At 48.9% G+C, this 17,599-nt stretch overlaps 1 protein-coding gene across 1 annotated transcript in view; it reads left to right on the forward strand.

Moving 5' to 3' along the window:
• Dbf4b (DBF4 zinc finger B) overlaps window positions 1–16,555 on the forward strand; it is a 33,718-nt gene extending 17,163 nt beyond the window's left edge. The window contains exons 8-13 of the mRNA XM_042673871.1: window positions 2,779–2,815; window positions 4,958–5,003; window positions 7,704–7,820; window positions 13,375–13,483; window positions 13,633–13,754; window positions 14,615–16,555. Coding sequence (XP_042529805.1) covers window positions 2,779–2,815; window positions 4,958–5,003; window positions 7,704–7,820; window positions 13,375–13,483; window positions 13,633–13,754; window positions 14,615–15,458 — 1,275 coding nt within the window. The 3' untranslated portion in view covers window positions 15,459–16,555. The remainder of the gene's footprint in view (window positions 1–2,778; window positions 2,816–4,957; window positions 5,004–7,703; window positions 7,821–13,374; window positions 13,484–13,632; window positions 13,755–14,614) is intronic.
• Window positions 16,556–17,599: the final 1,044 nt, after the last annotated feature.

A 17,599-nucleotide genomic window follows, 5' to 3' on the forward strand; every position in this document is an offset into this window, starting at 1 on the left:
CTTCCAGCTTTTACTGGTTAATTGGAAATAAGGGTCTCACAGATATTTTTGCCCAGGCTGGCTTCAAATATTGATCCTCAGATCTCAGCCTCTTGAGGATTCAAGAGGTAGGCCACTGACACCCACTTCTGCCTTTATTCTTAGTTAGTGTCCACAGCTCTGCATGGCCCTTTGCTTTCTCTTCCTATGATTCACTGCAGCCTAGGCCAGGGGCTGCCTGTAGGTGAGCCTGTCCTAGATAAATGTGCAAATGCTCATGACCTGTGTCCAGCCTACCATTCTGGGGACAGCTCTTGGCCTGGGAAATGAACTTACAGATTGTATGGGGGAGGGAGAGTTGTAGCTTCAAGTAGCTGTCACCTTCCAAGTCCTTATTGGCTTTTCCTTCTTGCTGGGGTTAAAGCTGCACATGCCCTATCAAGAGAGCCCAGACTCATTTAAAGCCACAGTATCTGCACCCAAGCCTAAACATGAGAAAGGAGTGAACCTGCATATCTGCCTGGCTCTACATCCAGGAATAGGACTAACAGGAGGAACAAAGTGTGTCCAAAGTGGTTGGCGTGCTCAGAGTCTAAAAGCCCCCTCTCCATATCTCCAGTCTTTGCACTAGGGGAGTTGGTTACAATGAAGAATTCTTTTTTTTTTTTTTTTTGGGGGGGGGGGGGGCGTCTGGTTGTGGGGCCTGAACTCTGGGCCTGGGCGCTGTCCCTCAGCTCTTTAGCTCAAGGCTAGCACTTTACCACTTGAGCCTCAGTGCCACTTCCGGCTTTTTTTTTTCTTTTTGCTTATGTGGTGCTGAGGAATCGAACCCAGGACCTCATGTATGTGAGGCAAGTGCTCTACCACTGAGCCACCTTCCCAGCCCGTGAAGAATTCTTCTTAAAATGAAAAATGTCCTTCCAACTTAGGTCCCCCAGCCTCCAGCCTCCATTCCCAGCATAAACAGTGTGAACACATTCCTATGTACCCTTCTAGAGCTCCATACACATACAAGCAAACATCAAAAATCCTCCCATTGTGGCTGGGAAGGTGGCTCAGTGGTAGAGTGCTTGCCTTGCATACATGAGGCCCTGGGTTTGATTCCTCAGCACCACATAAGCAGAAAAAGCCGGCAGTGGTGCTATGGCTCAAGTGGTAGAGCCCTAGCCTTGTGCTGAAGAACTGAGGGACAGTGCCCAGGCCCAGAGTTCAGGCCCCAGGACTGACCCAAAAAAAAAAAAAAATCCTCCCATTGTGGACTGAGGGTTTAGCTCAGGAAAAGTTCCTGTCTGGTACACATGAGACCCTAGGTTCCATCCTAGCACCGTAAACAAAAATAACCCTCCGTGTGAATACATAGCATTTGTACTTCGCTTTCCCTTAGCAGCCCATGTAGTAGATATTTGGGTCTTCTGGAATTTTCTACTCTGGCTTGTCTGCCCTAGAGGTGCAGCTGGAGGAGAATCTGGAGCCACCTTGGGCCCAGATGTATAGGCAGTTGTAGATTGTCAGCTTTCTGCCCCACCCCAGATCTTGGGCTGCCTTTTATTTTGATCTGTTTAGTTTTTAATAACAGCTTTATTTGACCCTATCCTTTTTTTTTTTTTTTTTGGTCAGTCCTGGGGCTTGAACTCTGGGCCTGGGCACTGTCCCTGAGCTGCTTTTGCTCAAGGCTAACACTCTACCACTTGATCCATAGTGCCACTTCCAGCTTTTTCTGCATATATGGCACTAAGGAATTGAACCTGGGCTTCATGCATGCAAAGCAAGCACTCTGCCATAAAGTCACATTTCCAGCCCTTGACCTTATCTTAAATATTGGTTTGGACCCATAGTGCTAAGGTACATGACATGAGCACTGGGAAGCAAATAGCCATTTTCCTTACCCTCATCCTATAGGTGACCTGGAAAGTCCACAGTGCCTAGAAGATAAAAGCTGCCACCATAGCTGGGAGGTGGTGGCTCATGCCTATAATCCAAGCTACTCTGGAGGCTGAGATCTGAGAATCACACTTTGAAACCAGCCCAGGCAGAAAAAAAAGTTCATGAGACTCTTAATTTCCAACAAACTACTCAGAGCCAGAAGCAGCTCTGTGGCTCAAGTGGTAGAGAACCAGCCTTGAGCAAAAGAAGCTCAGGGACAGCACAAAAAAAGAAAAAAGAAAAAAAGCTGCTACCTAGTGATCACCTTTGGTTTTGGGTCTTTCAGGTGCTTCGATTTTAGCCTGTCAGGTAAATGGATGCTTCTTACCTTACAAGTGGCACAGCTCCACTTTACGCCTGAGCCAGAGTGACTCTTGTTCTTTGCTTCATCCTGCATCTTCTCTCCAAAGTCAATTTCCATCAAGATTCACCGAGAGGCTCTCCTTTGATCATGGTCCTGGGCAAGAGGAGGAAGCCTCTGCTCAGATTTGCTCCAGCTCACAGCCTGAGAGTCTAATTTTTGTTTTTGTGCTGGTACTGGGCTTAAACTTAGCCTGGGCACTGTCCCTTAGCTTTTTTGTAGTGCTCTACCACTTGAGCCACTCCTTTAGTTCTGGCTTTTTTCTGGTTACTTGGAGTTTCACAGATTGATCTGCCTGTGCTGGCTATGAACCATGATCCTCAGATCTTAGCTTCCTGGGTAGCTAGAATTATAAATGAGCCACCGGTGCCCAGCTCTGAGAGTCTAGTTTTGGCAGACCTTCCAACAGCAGGAAGCAAAGTGGGACAGAATCAGAGCAACTGGGCCTCCCAGGCCCAATTCCTCGACCCCTGTGGCTCTCTCACATCCTTAACCTATTTTCCTTTTCCATTTAGGGAACACGTCCAGGAGTGGAGTCAAGAGCACGGAAAGGTCAGCGTGGAAGCTTTTCTTCATCTAATTGCAATCCCTCCCTCTATAAACACTTCCCCATGACTCCCTCTGAGGTAGCATCTGCTCGCTTTTCTGTGGCAGGAAGCAAGTCCAGCTTGTGTTGCCCCCTCATGTTTCCAAGGCCTGTGCCTCAGATCTCTGGGGTGAGAGAAGTCCATCTAAGTACCAGCACAGAGCTGCCAGGTTGGGCTTCTCCTCAAGAGCCAGGATGCCATGCAGGTGCTTTTGGCTTCTGTGTCCTCTGGTTGTTCCTGGGCATCAGTTGAAGTTCACGGTCCTTTTCCTTCTGATTCAGTAGCAGTTTGGGGTGGGCAGTTTGACAGCTGCCTACCGTTTTCAGAAATGCCAAACTCCCTGAAACTGACAAACTGGCAGATTGATGGACTCTGTCTCCCAGTTCCTTTTGGACAGCAGGAGAGTTTCTTCCCCCTGGATGTTTCTCCCAGAGCTGCTCTTTAAGTGGCATTTATTCCTGCCCAAGCAGGATCTAAGAAAAGTTTCTTGGCACCACCACATGAAATTTGGGGAAGTCTGTAGGGGAATTGATTTTAATCACTGTCTTAGTTAATTAGAAAGACAAAAAATTGTCCCCAAAAGGTAATTAACAGGAGCTGAGGCTGAGGAGAAGAGGCTGCATTTTGCTTGGGTGCTACTGATGGCTTCCTGCGGGGTTGGGAGTGAGGTAGCAGTCTCTTTGGTTCTGCCCAGCTCCCAGCCTGCCTGTTGTGCCTTGACAACTGGTCACAGTGAAATGATAGAAGAGGTCTTAGCTTGAGGGAAATCTGTAAACTATGCAAATAACTAGATGGTAGGGGATAACTATCTTGATTAATTGAGTCCAAATTTGTCTCCTCAGCAACCCTTTGCCTTAGTTTTTTTCAGCAACCAGATTTCTCCTGTGATACTTTTCTGTCCTGCTGCTGAGATCACAAAACACTCTTGGTATTGGGCTTGAACTCAGGGCTTTGGACTCTTACCTGAATTTTTCTTTTTTTGTCAGTTGTGGGGCTTGAACTCTAGGCCTGGGCGCTGTCTCTCAGCTCTTCAGCTCAAGGCTAGCACTCTACCACTTGAGCCACAGTACCAATTCCAGTTTTCTGAGTGGTTTTTTGGAGATAAGAGTCTCACAGACTTGGGCTGGGGAGGTGGCTCAGTGGTGGAGCGCTTGTCTTGCATGCATGAGGCCCTGGGTTCAATTCCTCAGCACCACATAAGCAAAAAAAGAAAAAAGCCGGAAGTGGCACTGTGGCTCAAGTGGTAGAGCACTAGCTTTGAGCTGAAGAGCTGAGGGACAGCACCCAGGTCCAGAGTTCAGGCCCCACGACCGGACCCAAAAAAAAAAAAGAGTCTCACAGACTTTTCCTGTCCCGGCTGGCTTTGAACCAGGATCTTCAGATCTCAGCCTCCTGAGTAGCTACAATTACAGGGGTGAGCCACCAGCACCCGGCTTTGCCTGAATTTTTCACTCCAGGCTGTCACTCTACCACTTGAGTGACATTCCACTTCTGTCTTTTTTGGGCTGGTTAGCTGGAGATAAGGATCTCATAGCTTTGCTACCCAGGCTGGCTTCAAACTAATCATCAGATCTCAGCCTCTAGAGTAACTAAGATTACAGGTATGAGCCACCGACACCCAGCACTAAACACTCTACCTATCCTTCCTCTCTACTGTGGCTCCAAATCCTAGAGTCTTTGGGAGAATTCTGCCCAGGGAATGTTCTTGTCTCCTTCAGGATTCTGAGGCACCAGAGCTAAGGTATAGGAAGACCTGGGACTTGGGAACCTCAACCTGCTTTTAACCAGACCAGCAGAACCTAGGTTTCTCGGCTAGCCAAATTTGGAATGGTGGTAGCATCTGTAGGTGGTTGACAGTCTCCAGAACCCACACACAGGGCTCTTGTGTCCTGAGGATGGAAGACATGTCTGTGGGCTTTCTTCCCAGGAGGTGTGACTCTTTTCTGGGGTTCCAGCTGAAGAGGTCGGAATGCTGATACCCTGCCAAATGAAAAGGCATAGGTTCCTGGGCTTTGTTGGAGCCTCGCCTCTCGGAGCACTTGCTCCATGTGTGGCGTGGGCCCTGTACTGGGTCATATTGCTAATATGTGCATTCTTCCCCTTGCAGTGGCCAGACTGAAGTCACCATTCCTCAAAATCGAAGATGTGAGCAGGTAAGTGGGACTTCGCATCTCCATTCACCCTGCCAGGCCTACACATGGAGGAAGGTACTCAGGGAACCCAAGTTGTTAGCAGGACATGAATCCCTGTATCTTTGTCTTCCTAAGAGCTGCTTTCTCCTGCTGTCAGAGAGAAGGCTTATGCAGATCAGGGACAGACTCAGGGTGGCATCATGCGGTTGATAGTCTTCTTAGAGATGAGTCAGAGATTAATGATCCTCTGTGTGAATTACTTTGATTTGTGACTCTCAGAAGCTTGTGCTGTCCCTCCAAAAAGGGCTATTGCCCACCATCTTGCTAGCCACCTGCAGTCCAAGGCTAGGAGCCTGCCAAGTATTCCCTCCACTTTATTCCCTGTTCACCATTATGCCCCCTTCTTACCCAGAGCCTGAGGGCCAGACAATAGCATTAACCTGATGAGTCTTAGCAGCTACCTTGGCTATCACTGATTCTGTAGTAACTACTGCATCACGAGTCCATGTTAATATATAGTGGTTTCAAAACACAAAAGTTAAAGGAAATATATTCATGTGTGCCAGCAGAGGTGACTAGAACCAGAGCTTTCTGTCCTTCCTCCTCAGGCAGGGCACCTGAAAGCCCAGCCCTGGAGCCTGCAGCCTGTCCAGCCTCTCAGGGGGCCTTACTTCCCTTCTCAGTGCCTGTGGACAGTACAAAGTTGGCTATCTTGGTCCAAAGTTAGTGGAAAGAACTGGAAGGTGAGGTATTCTATTCCTTTCCAATGGGATGGAGCACAAGCTCTTCATCCCTAGTTCCTTCACAACTAGATAAACCACAGCTGAGAGACTGTAGTGCCTCCATGTCTTCGCTGCATGTGGCAGGCATAGGAAATGTCACCTGTCAGGGCACGCTGCATACGTGCTCCTGGCATCTAATAGGCCAGAGAGGAAATCCAAAGGAGCTGAGTTTTTTTGTTTTTTTTTTTGGGGGGGTCATGGGGCCTGAACTCAGCCTGGGCACTGTCCCTTACCTCTTCAGCTCAAGGCTAGTGCTCTACCACTAGAGCCAGAGCGCCACTTCCCGCTTTTTCTGCTTATGTGGTGCTGAGGAATCGAACCCAGGGCCTCATGCATGCAAGGCAAGCACTCTACCACTGAGCCACCTTCCCAGCCCCAGGAGCTAAGTTTTTTTTTTGTCACATTTTCTTCAGCTGTTCTGAAACAGGTGCTCTTCCAAGTCCCTTAGCCTGACCAACAACAAGTTTCAATCCTGGGGCTGGGAAGGTGGCTCAATGGTAGAGTGCTTGCCTTGTATGCATGAGCCCCTGGGCTCAATTCCTCAGCACCACATAAGCAGAAAAATCCAGAAGTGGTGCTGTGGCTCAAGTGATAGAGCACTAGCTTTGAGCTGAAGAGCTGAGGGACAGTGCCCAGGCCCAGAGTTCAGGCCCCGTGACCAACACCACTCCCACCCCAATTCCCCCCCCCCCCCCCCCCAAAAAAAAAGTTTCAATCCTAAGCAGAAGCAAAACATGAAAGAGGAAGAGGGATGCTGGAGTGAGTTACGAACATCCTTCTCCCCTTAAGAGTGCAAGTTCCTGAGCTGAAGAGCTGAGGGACAATGCCCAGGCCCAGATTTCAGGCCCCATGACCAACACCACTCCCACCCCAATCCCCCCCCCCCCAAAAAAAAACCAAGTTTCAATCCTAAGCAGAAGCAAAACATGAAAGAGGAAGAGGGATGCTGGAGTGAGTTACGAACATCCTTCTCCCCTTAAGAGTGCAAGTTCCTGGTGCCACAGGGCTCACCCTGCTGCCAGGGATCCATGGCCTCTACTCTATCCCCAGACCATAGGCATCACAATCACCAGGCATGCCAAGCCTGGCAGTGACCTTAGTCAACAAGGTTTGCTGAGTACACACATAGCAGGCTCTGTCTGATACACAAGTCTCTTGTATATTTGAAACTTCAGGCATATTGCCAGAACTACTCAAGACAAGGCTGGCCATCCAGAGTCTTTCTCTGTGCCTCTCCTCTTTATTGAGAACACTCCTGTCCATAGGGAGGGAGGGAAAGGTTCTCTTCAAATAGTACCAGGGATGAGCCTAGTACAGAAATGCTTCCCTTCACAGAATAAGAAACGTGCAGTATTATGGTTTAAATAGTCTTCCACTAAGTTTCTGTTTATCTAGACACTTGAAAGTTGTTGTAAGCTCAAGAGACAAATAGCAAGAAGTAGGTCAGGAAGCCAGCCACCAGTGGCCCAGCTACTTGCCCAGTGGGCACTTATAGGATTCAGATTAGGTAGTACATGTAAATCTATTTGAAAAGTAGACAGGGACGCCGGGCGCTGGTGGCTCACGCCTGTAATCCTAGCTACTCAGGAGGCTGAGATCTGAGGATCGCGGTTCAAAGCCAGCCCAGGCAGGAGAGACCGTGAGACTCCTATCTCAAATAAACCACCAGAAAACTGGAAGTGGCGCTGTGGCTCAAGTGGTAGAGCGCTCGCCTTGAGCTGAAGAGCTGAGGGACAGTGCCCAGGCCCAGAGTTCAAGCCCCACGACCGACCAAAAAAAAAAAAAAAAAGTAGACAGGGAGAACATAGTTATAGTATTAGTTTAACTTAGAAAGTCTGCTTGAGATCTATGGCAAGGTTGGGATGCTAGAGTTGGGCTAGTTCCTTCCCAGCTTCTCCCTTGCCCACTGTAGTCAAAATCCAAGTTTTCTTTGTTTCAGGAAGTTTCGTCCCTTCCACCATCAGTTTAAATCCTTTCCTGAAATTTCTTTTCTGGGACCCAAAGCTGCAAGTCCTTTTGAGGCTCTGACAACCCCCAGCAGCTTGCAGCATTCCAGGTAAGCCTTTCTAATTCCTGAGGACCAAGAACTGGTTACAGGCCAAAGCCCTCCCCCTCAGGGACCTGCTGGTCAGATTTGGGATTGGCCATCTGTTTGCTCCTTTGGCAAAATCTTTTTTGAAGCTTAGCCCAGAGAAGAGAGACACTAGGAATATTCATCCATTTTATTTGGAGAGTTGGAAGTGTCCAAAGGGCTCGGAGCTAAGACCACCATCATCAGAGTGCCCTGGAGCTCCTTAATTCAGGTTCCCACTATTCCCCCAAAACACATCTCTAGGCTCTAGCCTACACCTGCAGAATCAGCATTGGTGAATCCCTAATTGCTACATTGTTACAAGCTCCCAGATTCACTTCACAGTAGAGGCTGAGGAATAACTAAGGGGCAGGAGGCTGAAGGAACTCACTGCATTATATGGTCATGGTAACTTGTAGGTGTGTTGATTGAGAATTTTTTTTCCCACAGTTGTAAAGAGTATTTAGTAAAGAGAAAGAGTGTTTGAGAATTTTTTAACCTTTTAACCAAAATAGAAAAGGAATTCAGCTCTGCCAGTCTGCCTCCTTCTTTCCTTTCCTCCCTCCTTCTTTCCCTCCCTCCCTCCTTCCTTACCTCTCTCCTTTCCTCCCTCCCTCCCTCTCTTCCTTTTCCTTTTTCCTTCCTTCCTTTCTCTCTCCTTCCTTCCTTCCTTCCTTCCTTTCTTGGCCTGGGCACTATCCCTGCGCTCTTCAGCTCAAGGCAAGCGCTCTACCACTTGAGCCACAGGGCCACTTCTGGTTTTCGAGTGGTTTATTGGAGATAAGAGTCTCACGGACTTTTCTGCCAGGGCTGGCTTTGAACCATGATCCTCAGATCTCAGCCTCCTCAGTAGCTAGGATTACAGGTGTGAGCCACCGGCGCCCAGCTTCTTTCTTTCTTTCTTTCTTTCTTTCTTTCTTTCTTTCTTTCTTTCTTTCTTTCTTTCTTTCTTTCTTTCTTTCTTTCTTTCTTTCTTTCTTTCCTCCCTCTTTCTCCTTCTCTCCCTTCCTCCTTCTCCTCTCCCTTCCTCCTTCTCCTTTCCCTTCCCTCCCTCCCTTCTTCCCTTTTTTTGGAGATAAGGTCTTACTATATAGCCCAGGCTGACTTCAAATATATGATCTCTCTGCATCAGCCTCCTGAATGCTGAGATTATAGATATGTGCCACTATACTTGGCACTTTTTTTTTTGTTGTGGGGTTTGAACTCTGGGCCTGGGTGCTGTCCCTTAGTTCTTCAGCTCAAGGTGAGCGCTCTACCGCTTGAGCCACAGCGCCACTTCCAGTTTTCTGGTAAATTATTGGAGATAAGAGTCTCACGGAGGGCTGGGAAGGTGGCTCAGTGGTAGAGCGCTTGCCTTGCATGCCTGAGGCCCTGCGTTCGATTCCTCAGCACCACATAAGAAAAAAGAAAAAAGCCCATAGTGGCACTGTGGCTCAAGTGGTAGAGTGCTAGCCTTGAGCTGAAGAGCTGAGGGACAGTGCCCAGGCCCAGATTTCAGGCCCCATGACCGGACCCATCCCCCCCCCCAAAAAATAAAAAAAAAAGTCTCACGGACTTTGCTGCCCGGGCTGGCTTTGAACCTCGATCCTCAGATCTCAGCCTCCTGAGTAGCTAGGATTACAGGTGTGAGCCACCGGCATCCAGCTCATACTTGGCACTTTCTAACATCTGAACCACAGGGTTAGTTCAGTAGACCAGCACAGTAGAATAGAGAAGACTCAGCCTCAGAACTACTAGGGCCATGGAGAAAGCCCAGATTCATCAGCAGATGAAAGCAGCAGATCATGAAATAATGAAGGTGGGAGAGTGGAGGAAGGAAGTAGAGTGGGAAGCAAGGAAGTAAGCCGAAGGTAACTCCCAAATGCTTTCATTCCTTTCTACATGAATCAATAGATACCAGGGAAAGCCCATCAGGAGGTGGCCTAGGCATGAGGATGGCAGGGAGCCAGGCCTGAAGTGGTCTTGGAATTGCAGAGGAGCTGAGAGGCTTTAGAGGGGAGATAAGAAAGCAGGGAAGCTTTGGATCTGCCTGTAAGGAGCCTGGGCAGGGGTCTGGCCCAGATGGAACATGGAGTTCCACTTGAGTGTGTTACATGTATGTGCATATGTGTAGAAAATCTGTATTGGGGGCTGGGCCGGTAGCTCATGCCTATAATCCTAACTACTCAAGAAGCTGAAGTGGGGCGCCCATGGCTCATGCCTGTAATCCTAGCTACCCAGGAGGCTGAGATCTGGAGGATCACAGTTCAAAGCTAGCCCAGGCAGAAAAGTCCCTGGGAGACCTAGCTCTGATTAACCACTCTAAAACCAGAAGTGGAGCTGTGGCTCAAAGTGGTAGAGTGCTAGCCTTGAGCAAAAGAGCCCAAGGACAGCACCCAGAGGATCTGGGTTCAAGCCAGCGCTGACAGAAAAGTCGGGTTTTTTTTTAATGTATATTTTTTTTTATTGTAAGGATACTATACAGAAGGGTTACAGTTACATGAGTAAGGTAATGAGTATATTTTCTATCGAGCATTGTTACCCCCTCTGATTTTCCCCTACCATCCCTTCCTTCCCCAACTCCTCCCAAGTCTAGAGATTTTTATCTCCAAAATAATCAGCAAAATAGCTAGGCTGGAGGCATAGCTCAAGTGCCAGCCAAGCAGAAGCTGAGCAAGTACAAAGCCCTGAGTTCAAACCCCAGTACCAGCAAAGAAAAAGGGGGGGGGGTGACAGGAAAATAAAATAAAATCTATACTGGAAGAAAGGTTTTATTTTTCACATTTAAATTATTGTGAATAATTTCTTAACAATGATTAATTACAAGTGGCACACATCTCATCATACAAGAGGTTGAAGCAGGAGAGTCCCAAATTTAAGGCCCACCTGAACTACTTAGAGAGATCCAATATCCAAGAAAAAAAATTATTTTAGCTTCAAAAATCAAGAATTATGCCAGGCACTGGCATCAAGCACCTGTAATCCTAGCTACTCAAGAGGCTAAGATCTGAGGATTGCGGTTCAAAGCTAGCCTGGGCAAAAAAGTCCATGAGATTATTTTTTAACTATATATATTATTTATTTATTTTTGGGTCTGGTCGTGGGGCCTGAACTCTGGGCAATGTCCCTCAGCTCTTCAGCTCAAGGCTAGTGCTCTACCACTTGAGCCACAGCACCACTTCCGGCTTTTTATTTTTTGCTTATGTGGTGCTGAGGAATCGAACCCAGGGCCTCAAGCATGCAAGGCAAGCGCTCTACCACTGAGCCACCTTCCCAGCCCTATACATATATATATATATATATATATATATATATATATATTATTTTTTGTCTTCTTTTTTGGTACTGGGGATCAAACCCAGGATGTTGCACTTGCTTTGCCACTGAGCTACATCCCAGCCCTATGAGATTCTTATCTTTAGTAAACTTCCCAAAAAAAGCTGGAAGTAGAGCTTTGGCTCAAGTGGTAGAACACTCTCTTTGAGCAAAAGAAGCTCAGGGACAGGGCCCACGCCCCCTATACTGTCACACACACAAAAAAAAATCAAGAATTATGAAGGACTGAAAGTGAAAATTCTGTATTCTATATCCAGCCTCCGGTTGTTGGCCCTGAGATATTGTATGCGTGCACATCTAGACCTGTCTTCTTTGCTGGATCATGTCTTTCCCACTTAATATATTTTAAATTAATTGCCTATTATAACTAAAAAGCATTCTTGTTCCTTTTTTTTTTTTTTTTGGCTGTGCAGTATGTCTTCATATGATTTGCTCTACTTTATTTAACCAGTTTGTTATTGATCAATGCATAGATTAGCTGTTCAGAGTAAATTTGTAGTTATTTGAGTCCATTTGTGGGATAAATTCCTACAGATAGAAATGCTTGGGTTTAGGGCTGGGAAGGTGGCTCAGTGGTAGAGTGCTTGCCTTGCGTGCCTGAGGCCCTGGATTCGATTCCTCAGCACCACATAAGCAGAAAAAGCCGGAAGTGGCGCTGTGGCTCAAGCGGTAGAGTGCTAGCCTTGAGCTGAAGAGCTGAGGGACAGCGCCCAGGCCTAGAGTTCAGGCCCCACGACCGGAACCAAAAAAAAAAAAAGAAGAAGAAATGCTTGGGTTTAGGGGGTGCCTGCATTTCTCATTTTCATCAGTCTGACCAAATTTGCTGCTTTTCAGAGAAGTGAGAGCAATGATCCCTGCACTGCTAGCCCTCTCCCCACCTAGTACTGTGTACTGTCAGATTTTTCAGCATCCACCAATCTGAGATTGAGAACTGTATTGGTATGTTTTTGTTTTGTTTTGGGGTGGGGGGAGAGTTCAATCTTGGGCTTGAACTCAGAATCTGGGTACTGAGTTTTTTTTGCTTAAGGCTAGCATTCTACCTCTGAAGTCATAGCTCCACTTGCAGCTTTTTGGTGGTTAATTGGAGATAATTTATTATTTTTTTGTTTGTTTGGGTGTTTTTTTTTTTTGGTCATAGGGCTTGAGCTCAAGGCCTGGATGCTGTCTCTGAACTTTTTCACTCAAGGCTAGCACTCTAGCCACAGTGCCACTTAAAGTTTTCTGAAGATGAGAGTCTCATGGACTTTGCTGCCCTAGCTAACTTTGAATTATGATCCTCAGATCTCAGCCTCCTGAATAGCTAGGATTATAGGCATGAGCCACCAGTGCCCAGCTGGAGATAATTTCTTTTTATGTTAACCTTCTTTGTATCCTTTGCATAACTATTGATCACTTAGTGATACATAAGGAGCTCTGGTATTTGGGGCCTAAGCCCTTTATTACTAGCTGCATGCCTTTTAGTCTAACACAGTTTAAACATACAGCTTTTCTATGTTTTGGGGATTTTTGTTGAACTGAGAAATTAGAAAGCTCTTAAAAGGGGAATGTTTTGAAACCAGGAGGCTGAGATCTGAGAGTCAAGATTTGAAGCCAGCCCAGGAAGGAAAGTCCGTAAGACTCTATTCTCCAATTAACCACCAAGAAGCCAGAAGGGGAGCTGTGGCTCAAGTGGTAGAGTGCCAGCCTTGAGCAGAAAGCTCAGGGATAAGATCCAGGATCTGCACAAAAAGAATAGGATCCAGGGTCTAGACATGAGCTTGCTAGGGTGCCAAAGAGCGCAATGTCCCTCAGGCCATCTTATAGACATGGCTGAAATTCCAGTGAGAAGACTTTGAGAGATGGCAGCTGTGAGAAGGACAAGCCAGCCTGAAACTGAAGGCAGAACAGTCCCCTCCTGCTGTTAAGCACTTTGCCTTCCATCTTACAGGTCAGGTGAACATGGCTGTGTCTAGGCACACAGGTGAATATCTACACAGGAGTCTTCTGTAGCCATTGCCATTTGCCCTCACCTGTGGTTTGAAATGTAGGGGCAAGGAGGACACAGGGAGGATGTGGTGACCACCTCTTCCCTGCCTCTTCTACCACCCTTGGATGCGTGGTACCAAGTGTAGGGTAGGCCTGCCTGGCTCCTTGGTCATCTTCCTAGTCTGAGCACCAGACCCTAAGCAGCAGCCTCTCCCCTGAGATCCACAGTCGTGACCAGCACTTCCACTCTCCTCTCCAGAGAACTCAGGGATCCAGAGCCAAGCCTGCGATCAGCTGTGCACACCTTGCCCAGGAGGAAGAAGGGGTACTGTGAATGCTGCAAGGAAACCTTTGCAGATCTCCATGTGGTAAGCAAGCCCCGTTAGACAGCACCTCCCCAGACTGGAGAGAGTCTGGGCAGTCAAGGACGAGTCTTACCTAAGACCAGTTTGGGAGCTCTGCTTGTATCTCACCCCAGCCTTGTCTAATGTTCCATGCCTCCTCTTGTCCTGGGTAGCATCTTCAGAGTGCCCAGCACCAGAGCTTTGCTCTAGAAGCCCATCCATATGCAGAAATCGACCGGATCATCGCCCAGCTCAGCCCGAGCTTTGTAGACATCTCCCAAGCCAGCCTCCCCAGGTGAGCACCACAGCTGCAGACACACTACCTTCTGTTACCCTGTCCCAAGTGGGAAGAAACCCTCAGGTCATCAGCAGCAGCAACCACCCTGTAGCATTTTTCTCTTTCTTCCCATCATCCTCTGTCCACTTAGTTTTAGCGGTGATCATTGATGTGCAGAATGAGCAGTTGTAGCCAGCTAGTTCCTAGTTCCTAGGTCCTTTTTTTCTCCTTTTCCAGAAGTTAGCCTCAGAAAGTCTAGCAGGGGAGCTGGGAAGGTGGCACAGTGATAGACTGCTTGCCTTGTATGCATGAGGCCCTGGGTTCGATTCCTCAACACCATATAAGCAGAAAAAGCCAGAAGTGGCACTGTGGCTCCTGTGGTAGACTGCTTGCCTTGAGCTGAAGAGCTGAGGGACAGCATCCAGGCCCAGAGTTCAGGCCCCACAACTGACAAAAAAAAAGAAAGAAAGGCTAGCAGGGGCTTGGTGGGGATTTCAGGGTCCTCTGCACCTTGTTATCCCCCTATTACTCAGCAAGGGCTCCTATTGAGGTCCATGGTGTCCCTTGCTAACCAGATTTCCACCTCTGCAGATCTTGGAGAGCCAGTTTCTGTGCTTTCTGTAACCTCCTTGAAGTTACTAAGTGGGAGTCTCTGTCCAGTTCTTCTAGCCAACCCTGACCTGACACTGGCCACAGAGCTAAGAGAGGTGCACAATGTTGTGGCCACTTCTCCAACCAGGCCCAGAGCAGTCATCTCTCCTCACCATGCTAAGACCCATAGGGGTAGCATCTCACTGGCTGCTCTGCCTGTCCTCAGTCCCAACCAGGGAACTCTGTCTGCTCTGGCTGTAGCTCACTGAGTATTTTTCTCCCCACAGGCAATCAGGTTCTCCTGCTTCTAATCGTGACATACTCTGTTCTGAGACTCCACCCCTAAGCCGGCCCTGCCAACCCAGGACAGCATCTCCCAGGATGAGGAAGGAAGATGGGGGACAAACCCCATGGACTGCAGAGCAGGATGGGACAGTGGATAGTACAAAGGAACCAGCTGAACCCACAGGGACTGGCCACGTACCCAGATCAGTAGCAAGCTGCCAGGAGCTGGTAGGGTCAGTTGGTGTGTTTGTGACCTCCCAGGAACACAATCCCCAATCCCTATTACCCAGTGCCTTCTCCTCTGGCACAGATCAGACACTTGGTGGTCATAAGCGGAAGATTCAGTTCCCAAGTGGCAGTGCCAAGAAGAGATCAGGGGCCTCCTGGCGACATGCCTCATTTTTTATCCCAAGAGCCCTCTACCCCTGCGGTGCCATGACCACTGATGACAGGGATATTCTCTCTTTTTCTCTCTCAGACTTCTTGTTCCCTTGGCATCCCTCGGATAGACAGGTAGCGCTCTGGGCTCCACAGCCCGTCTGGCCTAGAGGAGAATGGCCCCTAGAATCTGAGGATTCTGAGTGTGCAGCTCCTGCTCCCGGCCCTGTGCCCCAGCAGACAGACCTGCTCCCCAGCTTCCCCACAGCCCCAGGCCAGCCACCAGCCTACCTGCTCTCTATAGCAGACGAGCCTTCAGACAGCCCATCTCACTCACTCCCCCACCCTCTGCCAGCAGGAACCCGCTGCTCCCAATGGCTCTGGGTCCCCCAGACTCTCCAAATGGCCTGTCTCCCTGTCCTGCAGTCTGAGCCCCCACCCAGTGCTAGCAGAGAGCTGGTCCTGTGACTCCCTAGGTGCCCTCAGAGCTATAGATAGACTCAGTTTACTTCCTGGCCAGGGCCGCTCAGGGAAGTAGAAGGAGCCCAGCCTTTGAGGTACAAGTAAGTAGCTGGGCTCTGTGGGACCCTTGGGGCTAGGTCTTCTGCCCAACAGGTCTTTGGACAGGACCAAGAGTCTGAGCTGGAGGCTGCCCTCTCCTCTCCCTGCCTCCAAACAGATCCTAACCAGGCAACCAGGCATCATTCTGCAGTGGGCCTTCCCAACCAGAGCCAGCTGCCCACGCCAGGGAAGAGGCAAAGTTGGCATAGGGAGGGAACCACAAAGAAGCAGGAGTGGTCTAGCTTCCTGCCCTGTGCCCCCAGGCACTTGCCTCTTTGCAGTACCTAGGGTTAGTTGTTCCCCACCCCCACCCCAGCCTCCTTTCCCACAAGCATGTGGTCTCTCCTGTTTTCTGAAATGCCTGTGTGTCCCCTCCCCCAGCCCCCCACGCTCACACAGATCCTCAGGAACATATGAAGCAGAGGAGGGGCTCAGCTGCAGCACTTACCATGCTCCCTCCCCCATACACTTAGCTGGGGCCCAGCACTGACCTTTCCCCCTGAGCCAGGATGTGGCCAGAGTCCCCTCCAGAGACCCTTTCAGCAGCCCACCTGGGGCTCTGCTGTTCCAGGGTTAGTGTCTCACCTGCCAACTTCTACATCACCCTCTTCCCTCCCTCCTTCCCCAAGGACCTCCCCCCCATTTCTGACTGCCAAGCCATTAATCTGGAAGCAGAAATGGGTTTGCTATCGATTCTTTGGCCACTTTGTTTTTTTTTTTAAATCATAATTGGTACTGTGGTTCTTCTCACCCTTCTCTGCCTTTGTTGTGTGTTTGTCTCTTTAAATGTTGAAGCTGCCGGAAGCCTGGTGCTATTCTGTCTCCTTTCAGAGGAAGGAGGGGGAGCCTAGTTTCGGGTGAGGACCTGAGTTGTTAGTTTGGAAATAGAGCATCTGTGTACACGAGCCTCCTCAGAGGCCCCTTTTGGCCTTTTTATGCCATTCCTGTTAAATTTCACAATTAATCTTGATTTAGGAAATGTAAATAAATTTGTTAATAATAAGTAGAAAAGAAGTGGGCCAGGAGTGCAATGTTTTGGTCCCCAATCTGCCCTTCTGTGACCCAAGGCAGGGGTGAGGGCCTTGCCAATGTCACCACCCTCCTGTAGGCTGGCCCCAGGCCATGGGGAGTGAGGGAATCTGCCCTGCCTCATCTTGCCAGTCCTATCTGCCTGGTGACTAGTCGCCTACAGAGGGCATACTGGTCATCCATGCCAAGAACACTCCGCCTAACAGGCATTTCTGCTCCAGGCCCTGCCCAGTTTCCCAGTCGGGCTCCACCCATGAGCGAGGGCTTGCTTTGAGACTCTGTTGAAAACCTCCTTTCCTTCTGTGATGTGTAACCAAACTTGTTTCCTGGAAGTTTCCTCTTGCCCTTCCTCAGACCTCACTGGCACCTTCACATGCGGCACACTCGAGCCCCCGAAACGAGCTTCTCCTGCCCATCTCTCCACACAAGGCCCATCCCCCACTGCACAGCTGGCCCATCTCAAAGATTGTGACCTTTGACATCTGCTGCTGTAGTCATTTGTCTATTCCAGCTTGTACGCTGTAGAGTTACATTAGTGGGGAACCCTCAAACACCTGACACCTGACCAGGATGAATGAGTGCTACCTGACATGAGTTGGGCCCCTCAGTGACTCACTGACCTGAGCACTGCTGACACTTCAAGTCCACTTCCCCTTGCTCAATAGGCACTGTACCATTTGGCTATCCAGCCCCCTTCATGTTGCTCTTTGGTTTTCTTTCAAAGGAGCAATGTCCTTCTGGGAAGGACTGCCAGGCCTGGGCCTCCAGTCACCCTTGTCAATTCCCTTCTCAGACTCTGCACCTTACCTTTGCCAAAAAGCTTGATATTCTTCCACCCTGGAAGATACCGGAGTTGATTCAGCAGCTTGAAGAAGGTGCATCTTCTTCTCTGGCTACTTCTCACACAGCCTCTGCCTACTGCCTCCATACCTTCCCTTTCCCCTTTTGCAACATGCCACCCGGCCTGTGTATTCCAAGGCCATCAGCTACTTCAACAGGACCAAGTCATATTTTTCTCC

This window comes from Dipodomys spectabilis, unplaced genomic scaffold (assembly GCF_019054845.1).
Source record: "Dipodomys spectabilis isolate Male_0828 unplaced genomic scaffold, ASM1905484v1 ptg000018l, whole genome shotgun sequence".
In the NCBI taxonomy this organism is placed as follows: Eukaryota; Metazoa; Chordata; class Mammalia; order Rodentia; family Heteromyidae; genus Dipodomys; species Dipodomys spectabilis.